General features: G+C 37.9%; 1 protein-coding gene across 1 annotated transcript in view; it reads left to right on the top strand.

Annotated features, from left to right (window-relative positions):
- The window catches only part of TBX15 (T-box transcription factor 15), a 97942-nt gene that overhangs the window by 45687 nt on the left and 36199 nt on the right, over nt 1-16056 (top strand). Inside the window, exon 2 of the mRNA XM_084501158.1 lies at nt 13013-13226. Within this exon, the coding sequence (XP_084357284.1) occupies nt 13013-13226 (214 nt within the window). The remainder of the gene's footprint in view (nt 1-13012; nt 13227-16056) is intronic.

The raw sequence follows: 16056 nt of genomic DNA, 5'->3' as shown, positions 1-16056 counted from the left end.
GTATTCATACACACAGAAAATTACTATCCCTGTTTGTGACATCCGTAAAGGATACTATCTGAGGTCACAGAAGCCAATAGGTTATTATGCATTGACATTGGTGGTGGGGAAATTGGGCAAACCTGAGACCTTCACAACTTCATTGCTTCCAGACTGTGTGCTGTCCAGCCTATTTTGCTGTAACTTAGAGTTTGTTGAGAACATCACAGGGGAACATCCCATTGTTTCCAGTCCAGAGAATTTACATCTAAGCAGGCAAAGGTGTTCTGAATTAAAGTATTTTTATTAAAATACTAACCCAAACTATCAGAAGATCTTGCCCACATTCTCCCTGAATATATCATTTAGGTTAGATTTGGATGAGAGACGCAAAGTAATACAGATTGGAAATTTCCAACATCCAGAAATTCTGAATAATGAAAGTACCAGTTTTAGTGCTAAGCAGTGGGATGTTTTTAAGTTAATTTGTATCGGGATGTTTGCAAGTGATTCTTCATTTCCTTTTATCAGTTTTATTCTGACATGACTTCTAGCCAGAAAGTGGAAATGTGAGCCTCATAGCAGGTAAGGTCATGTAAGCACATGTACAGGTATGGCTGAGAAATAAAGAGGTATATATGTACGTACATTATGTGCAACATCTGTGAAGTGTTTATGTCAAGAGCCATTCATACCATGTTATTCAGAAAGATTAAACGTGTGCTTCAAGACTAAGTGCAAGTGCTTGGTTGTATTTCTGCATGTGTGACTGTGAATGCCAGGTTAAGAGCACATACTTCTTCCAGTGAAGTGGAAGAGGTTATGCACCTCTTTAGTGCACATATAGATGAAGTGTTTGTGAGTTTTGTAAAGATGAATGGAGTTCATGGAGTTATTACAGCCAGCTTGTGACTGCCAGATGTTGGGATGTGTGTATGCATGCATGATAGTGCATCTGTTGTAGGGATAATAGCATATACACATGGGGGACAACTGTGCAGTGTAGGTGTTATTACTCTTGGAACCATAACTTCAGCAGGCGTAAATCAGGGTGGCTCAGTGGAAGTCAACAAAGTACAGCAGTATGCACTTCCTGGAATCAGTAAGTTTGACTGCATGTAGGGGTTTTGATGTGTGGGACTGCGGTTGGCAGAGTATGTCAGGATGTGACTTAGGGAGTTTGGGTTGAAGACAGTAAAAGAAAAGGGAAAAAGCCAAGCCACAAATACACATCCAAGGAGCACGGATGTTAAAGGAAAAGGAAAGACTGCATGAACTTATTCTCCAGGATAAAACACCAATTTTGTGCTGCTACTTCCCCATGGAACTACATAGAATCTATGGGATTTTAGAATAATTGTCTTCTACAGAACTCAGTTACTAGCAATATCTGCATTAACAGCCCATGCAGACAGAGAGGATTAGATCTTCTGGGTGAAAGGCTTGGTGTTCAAGACTTGATATCTGTGCTGTATGACTTTTGAGGAGGGTTAATTTATACTGTCTCTAATTGTTTTTGTGGACAGGGTGCAAATTAGCATTAGATGCTTTGGGTGCTTTTGAAGGACCTCTTTTTGTTTAGATTCACCCAGAAGGAACTAATATCATCTGCTCCAAGACTACTCCATAATGTGAACTGAAGAGTAGTGACTGGGAATGATCATGAAATTGGCTTCAAAAACATTCTCCTGATCTGAATTGAAATATTAGTGTAGGCATACACTCCCACAATGATTATAGCCTCTTAAAAAAAGTCTTGGTCTTTCTTTGCCCCTTTGGTGTTCTTTACCTTTAGTATTTATGTGTGGCAATCATTTATAAGCCATCTTTATTTTGGACATTTAATTCCTTAAATTGTTTCCTATGAAAAGAAATATGTTTAGTCCCTAAAACTTATTCTGCCTGTGTTCTTAACATTTTGTTGTTTTTGTTGTTTTTCCCACTTTTTTTTTTTTTTTTTTTTTTTTTTTTTTTATGAGCAAAGTACTCAAAAACCATGCAGTACTCCATCCTGATTCTCCGCTGTGTTTTGCGAAGGATAGTTGCCCACCGAAGGCTTGACTGGGAGATGATAATCTATGAGTGTGGGTGATGTGTTTTGTGCTACCTCACAAGGTGCTCAGATGGGAGAGATGAAACTTCACCTTGTTTTCTACTTGAGCAGTGCAAGAAACTTTATTTCCTTTCTCTTCTTTGCCTCCAAGCTTTTGGTGCAGTGGAGCTGTGGCAGGCCTGAAGTCTCTCTCAGCCATGACCTTGTTGCGCTGTGGCTCTATTGGGGAACAGATTACACTTGCTTTTGGGTCACCTCTGAAGTATTGTCTGGCATTCTGGGCATGGGCATGAAGCCTGTGTTTATCTGTTCTCTCTCCCTTCCTCTTCTTGCCTGTCTGTTGGACTGAGGAGGAATGTAACTCAGTGTCTCCTTCCTCTGCCATACATGAAAGGGCAGTCTCTAGCTACAGGGTTTCTTTACATTTTGGTTGCTAAATGGAGCCACATCTTGGCTCTCATGGAATTGTTGTCTCTGTATGCACTGCACAGAATTGCATGGGATTATTTTGACTGGTCAAATTCCACAGTATGGAAGTCAACTCATCTGCCCTCTCTTACCCCAAGGTCACTTTTGGCATCCCTTTACCTGTCTTCTACCAACTATGGCTGCTGTTAATATGCTGCTTGTATCTGTCTTTCTGCTTATCTCTGCATCAATTTAATCATTAAGAAGTTCTTAAACATCAGGAAGAATATGTTTATCACTTGTAAAAAATAACCCAGGTTCATTGTGAATAGTTCAGTGAAAACATCTGGTCACTCTGAGGAAGTGATGAAAACAGTGAACAGAATGCTAGGTTGCAAGAAATATCCCTATAAAGTACGATGAAAATACTATAATTTCTGCTATGTGAGCCAGTGGCAGGTCACTAACTTAAAAGCCAAATGCATTTTTAAGAACCAACCCCATTCACGTATTTACCTGTCTCTGTGTGTATCTAATAAAAATAGAATGGATTCAGAGAGTGGACAATTAAAATAGTAAGAGCTATGGAAGTACTCCCTTATGAATGAAATATTGGATTATGGTTGAGAAGTTTAGATAGAGTGTAATCAGAATTGCACTAGGGCAGATATTGTCCTGGAGTGCCTGGAATAAAGTCTGGTTCAGAAGGAGTGTGGGTGGATAAGTGGTCTGAAAGAAAGCTTGGATAATGTAGCATGTGGATGAAAAAAATGAGTTTAATGATTTGTGGAACTATTACAAATCCAAACATCGGTTCAACAGAACCAGTCTGCTAATTAGTTTTCCCAAAAGAAAATTCTAGATTGTGCACAAAGCAAACAAATTAAACTCTAAACTTCAGCTTAATGGAGCTGCATTTTGCAAAACCATTTCCATGGAAATTTCCTAATTATTTCCTTCTGAAAGGCAATACAAGAAATACATAGAGTGGTATTTATCTCATTATAACACTGGGGCAAAAGGACAGTCAAACTAAAAAGGCAATGCATTTTTAAAGTGCAAAAGGACTCTTTCTCTTCTTCTGTGCATAATTACACTGTGGAACTCACTGCTGTATGATGACAGTGCCAGTAGCTCAGTAGGACTCGGGAAAAGATTGGACATTTCTCATTATGAAGTTGCCAACTGGATCCCTGATACTGCTGTCATGATAACCACCATGGTATAGGGAAACATATGTAATGTCTCCTTCTCTGTGGTTAGTAGGCCACAAAATACCTTCAGCTAGCATATATTTAAAATGTTAGTCTTCATTTATTTTTTTTTTTGGTACTATATTCATACCTACAAAAAAGATGTTGATACTTTGGGGACTTCACAGTCAGTTTAGATTTCTTGGCAATATCACATTGGTCTCAGAGAGAATTGACACCTCTGAAGCATTAATTCTGTGTGCTAATGGTGCCCTGAGCAGGCTGGGCACCATTAGCCATTTTTTTTTTTTTTTAAACAAATGATTTTCTCTCAGTCTCTCTCTCTCTATTTCTCTCTCTTTTTTTTTTTTTCTTTTTTTTTTTTTTTTCTTTTTTTTTTTTTCTTTTTTTTTTTTTTCTTTTTTCCCAAGCCACAGAATCCAGAAACAGGCTGTCCCAGAGCTTGTGCCGGTTCCCATCAGGGAGGGGCCTGACCCAGGGCTAAGATCTAGTTTCAAACTCCTGCACAATTTGTGGTTATTTAGGGCCAACATTTTGGTTTAGGCTGGTCTCTAAACATTTGTTGTATGGTTTTATTTATAAGAATAATGACTCTATGTTTACAGGCTGCAGCATATAATATACCTAATGCCTGGTCTCTCATGTTTTTAGCTCTCCCTAACTTTCAAGTGCATTTTCACTCTTTAATTTTACACAAACTTTTGGACATTGGCCAGACAAATTCTTTGTAGTGTATACAGTTTAGGATCTTGGCCAGATTAAAGTTGTCATCGATTTCACCTCCCTCTTCTTTTAATAATCCCACTTTCTCCCTAGTATTTCTTATACTTTTTTTTAAAGTTGCCATTCTCTGTGCTCTTCTGAATTTTATTGAATTTTATGCTCTTTTATATTATCTATTGATTTAGCTGAATTGTATTTCTTTTCATACCTTTTTTTTTTTTTTTTTTTTTTTTTTTTTTTTTTTTTTTTTCCATTTTATGAATGGCCTTTCTGGATGTTTGGTACTGAGCAGTCTTCTGTGAAGTTGTGCTGTTTTTTTCCTGTCCTAAGGAAATACTGAGTGACAGCTGCAGAGAATCTCCTCAGGGACTTTTAGGATTCTCTTGGTTTCTCTATACCAAAATTTCAAATTACGTTTTCTTCAAAGATAGTCTGAGATACTCAATACCTAAGCTAATTTTTGTTTTCTAGAAGACAATAATACAGCAACATATGCCAGGTCAAGTTTTGTTACCTACTGGTGTTTGTTCTCCTGATAGGTGATTGCCAGAAACCTTTGCTGGAGGAAGGTTATGCTTATTGAATACTTCTAAGCAAACAAGATAGCTCAATCCAGAGATAGGAGAGTTAATAAAACAGACTTTTTTGACATCCATTCAATGGGATATTTTGTTTGTAATGGACAGTCTAAAGCACAGACTGACAAGTTGTTGGCAGTTTTCTTAAGAGAATTTCTTTGGACTGGGTGAGAAGTATTCAAAGAAATCCTATGCTGTGACACTACTCAGAACAGTCTTGGTCACCTAGCTTACACTTCCCTAATTAGAATTTATATTTGTCAAGGATGACTTCAGAGCCCAGCAGCCAACATCTCCATCCTTAGATGATCAAGCTTGAAACTGGAACTGGACTTTTGATTACCTGGTCCTAAACTGCATGTGGGCAAAATATGCTTTATCTCTGTATCCTAAAAAACAAAAACAAACTTACAAACAAAACAAAACAAAACAAAACAATGGATTGTGATATTAAAAATCACTTTAAAGTTTAACTGTGACTGATGTTCCTTTTCCTGGCTGGAATAAGAATTAACTTTAGAGGGTGAACCCCCAGGGCTAAGTGTACTAGTAAACTCCAGCTGCTTTGTACTTCTTTGCCAATACTGAGAAGCCATAAACCCAATTTAACTTGCTGGTTAAACCAAGTTTACAGCTGTTTTGCATTGCTGGAGTTAGTAGAACAGTCAGAGCATACCAGTGAATCACGGTGATTTTTTCTTTGTTGGGGCTTGTATCCTTTTTTGAGTCTTAATTGGAATAAGCCAAGGAAGAGGCAGTCTGTTCTTGGCAGCATAAAGTCAAGTTGATGCAAGACTTGCTTTTAGAGCCAAAGCCACTGTGTTTTTTGTCTTTGTGTTTGCTTTTATAGTCTTCTACTAGTAGTGCTTGCCATAGATAAACATATATATATGTAATCATTCCCTGTCATACAGGCCTTATATTCAGTCTTTATTTCAGTAAGGAGAGACATCAGCTTGAGTATATTTCACAAGCTTTGCTGGCTCAGGTCATCTTATGAAAACACCTTTTAAAATTATGATTTAGAAGGATGAAGAAACCTTTCAGGTTGAAATGCCAGAGGAACTCTTCACTCCAGAATGAGCTTGTCTTTAATTGTTTTCATTTTTGACCACATCAGGTTTCTTTATTTATCTATATCACAATTTCCCATCCATACAATTAAAAAATAATTATGTCTTCTAGCTTCGACTTGGTGTGTGTGTGCTTTTTTTTTTTTCCTGATGTTAATGCCATTTTGTCTTGCTGTGGTTTCACAAAAAGGTCTTAGGCTGGAAATGAATTATTTGAATACAGTGTTAGGCTGTCTGAGATTGCAATGTAACATTAGCATCAATGAAATTCTCAGTTTGGACATGTTTGTACTGCCATCAGACCGGTAAATCCTGAAATTCATTTCAACTTGTGATCAATAACATAATAAAAAGTTAGTATTGTCACTAATAAAAATGTTACAAGTTCTAGCTACTCAAAGAAAGCACAATTAATATGGTAGGGGAGGTGAAAGACTGGAAAACAATTCAGGGAGATAAGACAATATGTAAGGACACCTGCAGAATTATCTTTGTGTTATTTGCTTAGTGCACCATGTGCGTATGGTTAAAATCACCCAGAAATAGTTTAGAATCATTTGCCTGAAGCAAATATTATTGTTGGACCACCTGTGTAAAATGCAATCATGTTAATCTGAATAGTTCTGTTGAACCCCAGCCTGCTTCACCTCTGCTGCTCCTGCTGCCTTTGCTATTGCACAGCTTCTAGTGTAACTTTGAGGTTACTGGGGGCTTCACTTAGCTTTCACCCAAGTGTTAGTTATAAAGGAGAAGCCACCTGTATATGTGAAGTCATTGCACCAGCAACCAACACATCATGGCCAGGCCAACCTCCACTCTTCTGGACTGTTCAGACTTAGTGTTTCTACACTTTTATTTCCATAGGATTGTGATATTTTGTATCCAGATTCCAGTAATTTCATACTTCTATATGTATAATTCCCACACTACTGACTTTATTGGGTGGCAGCAGCATCTGCAAGAGCAAAGCTCTCTAATATTTTGGCTGAGTTCATAGAAAAAAAGTGTCAACCCCCAATTTTTTTCTGGCTCTGCATGTCCGTGATTTTGTACCATCTCTGTAGGCTGCAGATACTGGTTGCCAGAAAATTGACTGCAGGAGTGAGGGAAGGACCACCTGTTGTACTGAATGTTCACAAACCTTGCAAACTAAAATAAACAGTTGAAAAAAAAAACCTCTAACAGCTTGTAACAGCTGCCACATTCCATTCAAGAGAAATCTTTATGCTAATGGAATCTGACAGGATCTACATCAGATATCTACACATAAATATGGGAGGGGGGGAACTGAGAGAGAGAGAGAGAGAGAGGGAAAGAGGGAAAGAAACAGAGAGAAAGAGAAACAGAGAAAGAGAATAAGACTTTTGGGCTTCTCTGGGTAGGTGGTATTTTATGTATATAAAGTTTTTGTCATTGTTCTTACTCTTGTAGTTTACATTCTTTGATACCTTGGAGTAAAACATGTGCTGAGTGCACGAGCTGCATGATATGGTCAAGGACTAAACTGAACTCTTTTTGTTTTAGTGGTTAAATATGGGGCACAGTATCCCTGCTGTGTTCCAGCTGCAGAGAAAATTCTGCTGAAGATCCAAGTATGAAGTTGCTTAGAAAATTAATGTCTTTAATGTCTCACATACCAATTTGCCTCCTGTACCAGACTGATGAAGATAGAGGGAATTCACATGAGGAATACTAGGCAGCTGAACTGTAAAAATAAGGCAGTCAGTAGCAGCTTACTGCTTTGTATAAGACAGCTTTTATCTCAGGACACATAGTGTTGGAGCAGGAAGCTGATTGGGGTTATTGGCCATCGTCTTGGGACACTCAGCAGGGATGCTGACCTTAGAGTCACTATGCTTTTGAGAATGGTGTTTTCCTTCCTATCTGCCAAAAAGAAGCCTGGGAATTTGTGGAACAAAAGAAATCATAAGCTGATGGTTCCCAGGGTGATCTGGAGATAGCAGAAATGGGAAAAGGATTAAGAAAGAAAAATCTGAACTGGCTGTTCCTATATAATCTCAGCAATGGCCACAGTATCCCTGCAGGCTCTGAAAGTGACCCTAGGGTCTTGTTGATAGACTCCGAGTTGATGAAAGTGCCAAGAAATTTCTGTTCCTCTAGGTTCAGCACTATTAAACTGCCCCAGCTGGATATGTGGTTAGTGAGGTAACAAGAGATAACAAGAAGCCATCCAACAGGGCAATAGAAAGGGAACAGCCTTGAACACAGTGGCAGTGAGAGAAAGCTATGCTTCAGGTCTTAGAGAGTTATTTTGAACATTTCCAAAACCTATGAGACTTCTCCCCTAACTTTTTAGTAGTGTCACAATAGATAGTTTGAAGCTCCTTGAAATATAGTGCCTGCTAGAACCTGTCTCTTTTTGACAGATCAGGTCAAGTCCCACAATCAAAACTATCTGGTCAGCTTGTTTGTCCAGCAAGCTGCCTGTAACAAGGAGCAATATTTTATAAACTTTACTCTGTTTCACCTCTGAGGAGAGTGATATAGTCTGGAGGGGTTGATCATTGGCATTCCTCTGTGATCAGAGGATTGTTCTCCACACAGACCAAAATGGCTGTGTTTTCTTCTGGCTATGCACAGAAGAGCAGAAATAAATGACAGAAACATCAGAATAAAAAATATTTATAAATAAATTTATAAATAAATTTATTTATAAAATATTTATAAATAAATTTATAAATAAATTAAAAAAGGAATGGAAATGGGTGGAAGTTTTTGAAAGAGATGTATAACAAGGGGAAAATGAAAGTGGTAGAGTGATGTGAACTGCTCAGTCAGCAGGAGCTTGGAGATGTTCACCTCAACAGCTATGGGGCAGCAGAAAGGGTCCTTCTTCGAGCATTCAGGTGAGGGGAAGGAGCTGGTAGAGAAAGGTATGTAAGATCAGGAGGTGGAAGTTCATGGATGCCCATAAAATCAATAAGGAACATATAGACCTGAGAATATTTCAGTTGAAAGTCCAGTGTAATACTGTAGCTTTAGAAACCTCAGCTGCATCTACTCCCATCTTTGCTAATTACAATCAGTGGAAGAGCTTGGCTTTGGAGCATCCTTTTTCATGGACTGTACTGTATCCTAGCAAGAGAAAATGATAGAACTATTTTAAATGCCATTTCCCTAACATATGCCAAAAGTGACAAAGTTTGCAACCTATCACAGCACCAGAGAACCAGAATTCCTGTGGTAACAGTCAGAAGATGTCTCCTAACTCTGAAGGGAATCGGTCCATGTTGGTTCTGCATTTCCCTATGGCTAGACTTTGGATTCAGAATATGGTCTTTTTTACAAGGCACTTTGTCAAGGAAAGTCAAGGAATATTATCTTGTCCCCTTGTTCCTTTGGAACCAGAAGAAGCTATAGAAAGCTTCTTCATTTTTATTTTTATTTTTATTTTTATTTTTATTTTTATTTTTATTTTTATTTTTATTTTTATTTTTATTTTTATTTTTATTTTTATTTTTATTTTTTGGTTTTGTTTTGTTTTGTTTTTGTTTTTGTTTTTGTTTATTTATTTTTTTTCTGTTTGTCCTTCAGTTGAACACAATATGTAGTAACAGCCACAACCTGTTCCTCAGTGAGTTCAGACAATTTATTTATTTATTTATTTATTTATTTATAACTTCAGAAGCTATTCGTTATTTCCCCCCCTGCTTACACCAATGTAAAATAGAAGTAGTGCCTTTGAGTTTAGTGAAGTTGCATCCCATTGAAATTGATGCATGAAGAAAACTAAGCTCCAAGTTTGACTGTCAGAACAAAACTCAAATCTTCTTCCTGTCTTGCTTTATTGCAAGTGCAGCAGAGTTGCTTGAGCTGGGCTAGCTGCCAGCCACCACAAAGTATGAGGCATTGAGACTGGGTCACTCTGCACCCCTCTGCATGTTGCTCACTTACAGATGTTGCTGCCTGTCTCTTCATTAATTTTGAATCCTAATTTACATAGAGACTCCAGTTAAGAGCCACAAAGCTACTGAGATTGAACTAAAAGCAGCAATCCTAGAGATTCCATCTCTTTCATTTCCAAAATTGGAATAAAGAGGGGTACTTGCTGTTCTGAGCATTAGTCTGGCAGTAATTATAGATAACATTTCAAGGCAGAAAATAATCAAGCTTGGAACAACAACAAAAAAGTTTTTTTTTTTTAATATTTTTCTTTATTTAATTTTATTTTCCCCTCCTGTGTGTGGTACTGCATGGTTGGGTAGATATTGATATATTAGTAATTAGGCAATTCCTTTTGCAGTTATTGGCTCATGCCAACATGGCAATTCATATTCAAGGATGTGACTCTCCTTTCACTTCCATCATTGTTAAAAAAGTCTCCTAAGACTGCTGCAGTCAGTTTAGTGATATCAGCATAACGTCAGTGAGAGGGGATTTAGGTCTGTGATGTTTAGTTTTCTGCAGCATGCAATTCCAGTCAATTCTCAGGGATCCCTGGGACTCCATCCACATGCCCATTTTGAAAGGCTGTCTGGGAAATGCTGAAATGATTCTGGGACAGTGTCTAGCCAGGTGCCATCTGTTGGCCATTTACTATACTACTTCAGAGGACATACAGAGTTTGTGAGTGTCTGAACCAAGCACGGATGGTGTAGCCTAAAATAGTCTCTCTATATGAGAACCCTTAGTTGAGTACATCATTGCAGGAGGAGGACTCCATAATGGAAGCTTTTCCCTAGGTTCAGTCTCTTCAGACCCTCATGGTAGTTTACCTTCACCTTCTTAGGAGCTTAAAGAAGATATAAGACAATTGTTAACGATTCATTTCATGAGTAATCATACAAAAAGGTCTTAGAGTTATTTGAGAAGTATTATCTTGCTTCTTCTTAAAGGATAGAGTGATTAACCGTCACTACAAAAACTAATATCCTTAGTGCAGTGATACATACTCAGGCTTATCCCCTCCAACCCTTTGAGGAGGAATCATTTGAGCTAGAGAAAGCAGGTAAGTATCACATTGCTCCTGCATCACTGGGCTTCTTATGCAGGCACCAAATATCTTAATGCCTCCTTAATCTCAGATTGATCCTCTAGCTTGTGGGCACAGAACCCCAGCAGGTTATCTCATATTATCTTATCTTATCTTAGATTGTGTGTTTGATATCAGTTTTGGATGGAGTACTGATCTCCATGTAATAGTCCTCTCTTGGTTGGCTACTCTTTAAAAGGGATGGACTTCTTACAGCTTCAGCCCATCTTAGATGTCAGTGGGAGACATAAAGGACCACATATTCAAAAAAGGTTGAGAGCAGTGTATACCAAACCTTTCTAATGTCCTATAGAATTTCTACATTATACATGCAGAAACTTCTTGTCAAAGTTTACTGAAAGTGTCCTTCAAGCAAGTCAGTTATGCAGTGTCAGATTCTCCTAGGATTCTCTAGAGGATAAAGGCTTCCTGGTGGTACTCGGGGCTGTAAGTTTCTCAAATATCTTCAGCCAAACAGTTTATGTCCGTGCCATTGCAGCAGTACAAATTTTCCAAAAACATTCCTACGTGGCAGGATTTGGGGCTTGGGGTTCTGCAGGTGACACCTTCACCAGCTTCTTCTTAACTGTGGCACTCTTCACTAGTGTGCAAGCTGCTCCAGGAGATATTGTCTCTCAGAAACACTGTAAATCTGAGACCCAACCTGCATGACTTCAGGGTTACTGGACAGTCTCTGGCACTTGTTTGATATGGAAGAAATTTTGGCTGGGGTGATTTCACCACATTTGTAGCATAGATTGTTACTTTTTATCTTCCTAAGTTTCTGTATGATAGCTGTTCTATTCATTCACTGTATTTAGGTGATCAATGAGGACATTCTATGGCATTGTTTCTGTTTTTGAAAACTACAGAGCTCTTGATCCATTTGACTGCGCACTTCACACCATTTTATTGCTCTGTCAATCATCTATTCAATACTGGTGCCAATTTGTTAAAATTCAAATTCCAAATGTAAGTGCATTGCTTTGCAGAATGTATTGTGAATAATGATGTAATTCAGGTGTGCACCCTGTTGCAAAGTAGCATTACTATTTGCAAAATTCCACCATAGCCCTATCATATGAGATCTAGGACCATACATATATATATATATTTGTATATATACCATACCTATCTAAAATACATATCTGAGAGATTTTGGCAAAGAAGTGGCTACCTGGCTCAACACACCTGTGCTTTTACACTAGTCCGACCTCATTTTTTTTGTTTGTTTGCTTATTTTTTAAGCAAACCATTCTCTTCTTCTCCCCCATAGAGGGAGGTGGTTGTCTCATGTGGTCTTTTATGTGGTTTGCTTCAATTACTTTCCTTGGTAACGTATTCCATATGTTTACTATCTTTCCTTTTTGTCCTTCAATAGCCTAGAGCATATTCCTCACCAAATGCTGCATGGTTATTTTCCCAGGAAATGTAATTTTTCCAAAAAAATATTATAAAAGCAAATAAAACACATTTCCAAAATGGTATTGCCAAATAGCAAAATAGAAAATGCTCATTATTTTTGATGACAAGAGTATTAAAAGGGGAAAAATATTTAAACATAACCAATTCTTCAATAGTAGTGTGGGAGGATGTTCAATTACATGGAATATAGTTTTCCAGTGAGACAATTTAATGTTGGATTAAAACTATGGGTTGAATTATTATTTTTTTCATTTTTTTTTTCCCATCTATATTTTGTGCTCTGTTCCTGGCATTGTGGTGGTGTTTGTTGCTATTTATATTTTATGTTGAGGGTCTTTTTTCAGCTGTTTCTAAAACTTTATAAAAATGCCAGATGTCATATTGGAAACCCAAAGACAAAAATCAGCTCATAAATCACAACAAACCATATATATATACATATATATATATACCAAAGCCAATTGTACCATTCTTCAGCAGTTCCTTTACTGGCTTTCCTCTTCCCTCCCTTTTCTACTTACAGTAGGTAGAACCACAGTGTCTTACCTGGTATGTTTATTTTACAGACTCAGAGCAGAGCACTGGGTCAGACACAGAGGTGTTGGCAGAAAGGACATCCTGTTCATTTGGCTCCCATTCTGACCTTACATCTGGTGGAACAGGTCCTCAGCCTCCTCCACCTTCATCCATGGAAGAGATCCAGGTAGAACTGCAGTGTGCTGACCTGTGGAAAAGATTTCATGACATTGGGACAGAGATGATTATCACGAAAGCAGGCAGGTAAGATATCTGACTTTCTGTCTAGATAAAAAAAAAAAAAAAAAAAAAAAAAACACTTTTTTTTTTTTCCTTGAGGAAAAAAGAAATATTTTTTTCTTCTTGATATGTCCATGGAAGTAAATATGGGGAGTGGGAGGTGACTGGGGAATGGTCGTCACATTTTCACAGCTGTATGTCCTACCATCTTTTTAAGGATAAAATAGTTCCATATTACTACTTAAATCAGTAGCTCCAAAGGAGAATTGGCAGCTGCAGGAAGTAGTTGAGGATAGACTCTCCTTAGAGCAAATAAAACAGGAAATAATCATTGTGCTGCTAGCTGTACTGAATTTTTGTTGAGTTATGAATTGGGAGAGAGCCATTTGATTTTCCTTTCAAGTTCCCATAGCACTTCATGAGCCAGTTGATTTAATCTCATGCCTAGCTTAATTCAAATTCACCTTTGCACCAAAGGAATGTCTTCCTGCAATTCTAAATAGATAAAATGCTAATGACTTCCTGTATCAAAAATGTGCAAGGTTAGTGTTTCCCTCTGCTCTTGCAACTAATCTCATGCCAACTGCAGTTAGGAAGAGCCACTAATAAACCTTTTTTTTTTTTTTTTTTTTTTTTTTAATAAAACTCACTGCAGTTCTTAGCTGAGAATAACATCCTCATTGCTCTCTACTATTAAATAATGGATAAAAATCTGCTCAGCAAAACACAACTTGAAGAAAACTGAAAATTTCTAGATCCCTCAAGCTATTAAAGATCCCAAATGGTTTAGTCATGTTTGCATTAATGTAAAGATTCTTACCTCCACCCAATGAGATTTTAATTCCTAATAATCTTGTTATGAAGAAAGTCAGCACCATGGACAGGGCTGATTAATGAGAGTAAACCATGTGGCTATCACAGGAGTTTTTCTGCCCCTTCCGCAGAAATGCAGAAGGCAACTTTTCCATAGTTTTGTGGGGAAAAAAACAACCTCAGTATTTGATTTTTCATAATTAAGTTTCATGTCAGTGATCTCAGAATTTGCCAGAGCTGCTGGACTTGTTTTTTTATGTTCTTGTGAAGTGGTCACTAGTGTTCAGAAGCCCCAGGAAGTTCAGTTAATTTGAGGAAAGTTTTCTTGAACAAACAACCCAGATATCCCCAAAGATTATGAGAACCAGATTAGCTCCTGGTTTTGTAAGTGCTGTCTTATTAGAAAATGAAACATTTTGAATCAATACAGAACGGGCTGCTGGTTTTGCCTCAAATGGAAAAGGCAAAGAAATAATTATACTTGCTGTTATCTGACATCTTTTCACTAATGAAGTCAAAACAGAAGGGAAGAAAACTACTAATTTTCATTTTTCTCATAGAGGGTGAAATTGAGATCCAAACAGGTTAAATAATCTGTTTAGCATCATTAAATATGACACTGGAGGAACCAAATTTATTGGTTCTGAGTTTGTTTTCATAGAATCATAGAATGGCTCAAGTTGGAAGGGACCTTAAAGATCATCTGGTTCCAACCCTCCCACCATAGGCGGCGATGCCACCCCCTAGTTCACGCTGGCCAAGGCCCCATCAAGTCTGGCCTTGAACACCTCCAGGGATGTGGCATCCACAGCTTCTCTGGGCAACCTGTTCCAGTGCCTCACTGCCCTTTCAATGATGAATTTATTTCTAATGTCTAGTCTAAATCTATCCTCTTTAGTTTAAGACCATTCCCCCTTGTCCTATCATTATCTACCTGAGTAGACAGTTCTTCTCCATCTTTTTTGTAAGACCCCTTTATGTATCAAAAGGTCACAATGAGGCCTTCCTTGAGCCTTCTCTTCTCCAGGCTGAGCATACCCAGCTCTCTCTGCCTTTCTTCATAGGAGAGATCCAGTCCTCTGATGATCTTTGTAGCCCTCCTCTGGACTTGCTTTAATAGGTCCACTTCTTTCTTGTGCTGGGTGCCCCAAACTTGGACACGGTTCTCCAGGTGGGGCTTCACAAGGTCAGAGTAGTGGGGGACAATCACCTCCCTCCTTCCTGTTGCCTGCACTACACTGCATCTGAAAATGAAAAGAATACATCGTTACCTGCTGGATTAATTATAGTTCGTTCTCTTACAATAAATGGAGTGTATAGGCTTCAGAGCAGCATAAATATCTCAAAGCCCATCAACACCAGTGCACAGCAAAATACCCAGAACCATAGAGATATGAAGATCATAGAATCACAGAATCACAGAATTGTTGAGGTTGGAAGGGACTTCTGGAGATCATCTGGTCCAACCCCTCTGCCAAGCAGGGTCACCTAGAGCACATTGCAAAGGATCATGTCCGGACCGGTTTTGAATATCTCCAGAGAAGGAGACTTCACAGCCTCTCTGGGCAACCTGTTCCAGTGCTCTGTCACTCTTACAAGTAACCAAAAAATTTGAAACATCAATGCCACTGCAGTTTTACAAATTGTTCAACACGCCTTCTCACAGAAGCCTTGAGAGTATTTGCAGAGGTTTTAGAGAAGGAAGGATTTATGGAAGAAAAACAAAACAAAACAAACAAACAAACAACAAACAAACAAACAAACAAAAACCTGAAATATTCTGGGGAAATACCAAATAATTACATTAAATACTTTGGATCAGTACAAAAAAAAAAAAAAAAAGAAGAATTTCTATTAGGTCTGCTTGGTACACACATATGAAAAAAAAATATATATTTTCTTATAAAGTTTTTAAAAAATTGCAATACTGAATAAATTGCTGTCTTTTTCTTTTTGTTTAAAAAAAAGGAAAACATTTTTGTTGAAAATTTTCTTCTGCTGTCTTCAAGCTATAAACCACTATTTTGTTGCTTGGAACAGT

This window comes from Aythya ferina (genome assembly GCF_964211825.1).
Source record: "Aythya ferina genome assembly, chromosome: 1".
Taxonomy (NCBI): Eukaryota; Metazoa; Chordata; class Aves; order Anseriformes; family Anatidae; genus Aythya; species Aythya ferina.
Note: the sequence above shows the minus strand (reverse complement) of the source record. Positions and strands in the feature narration are given on the sequence as shown.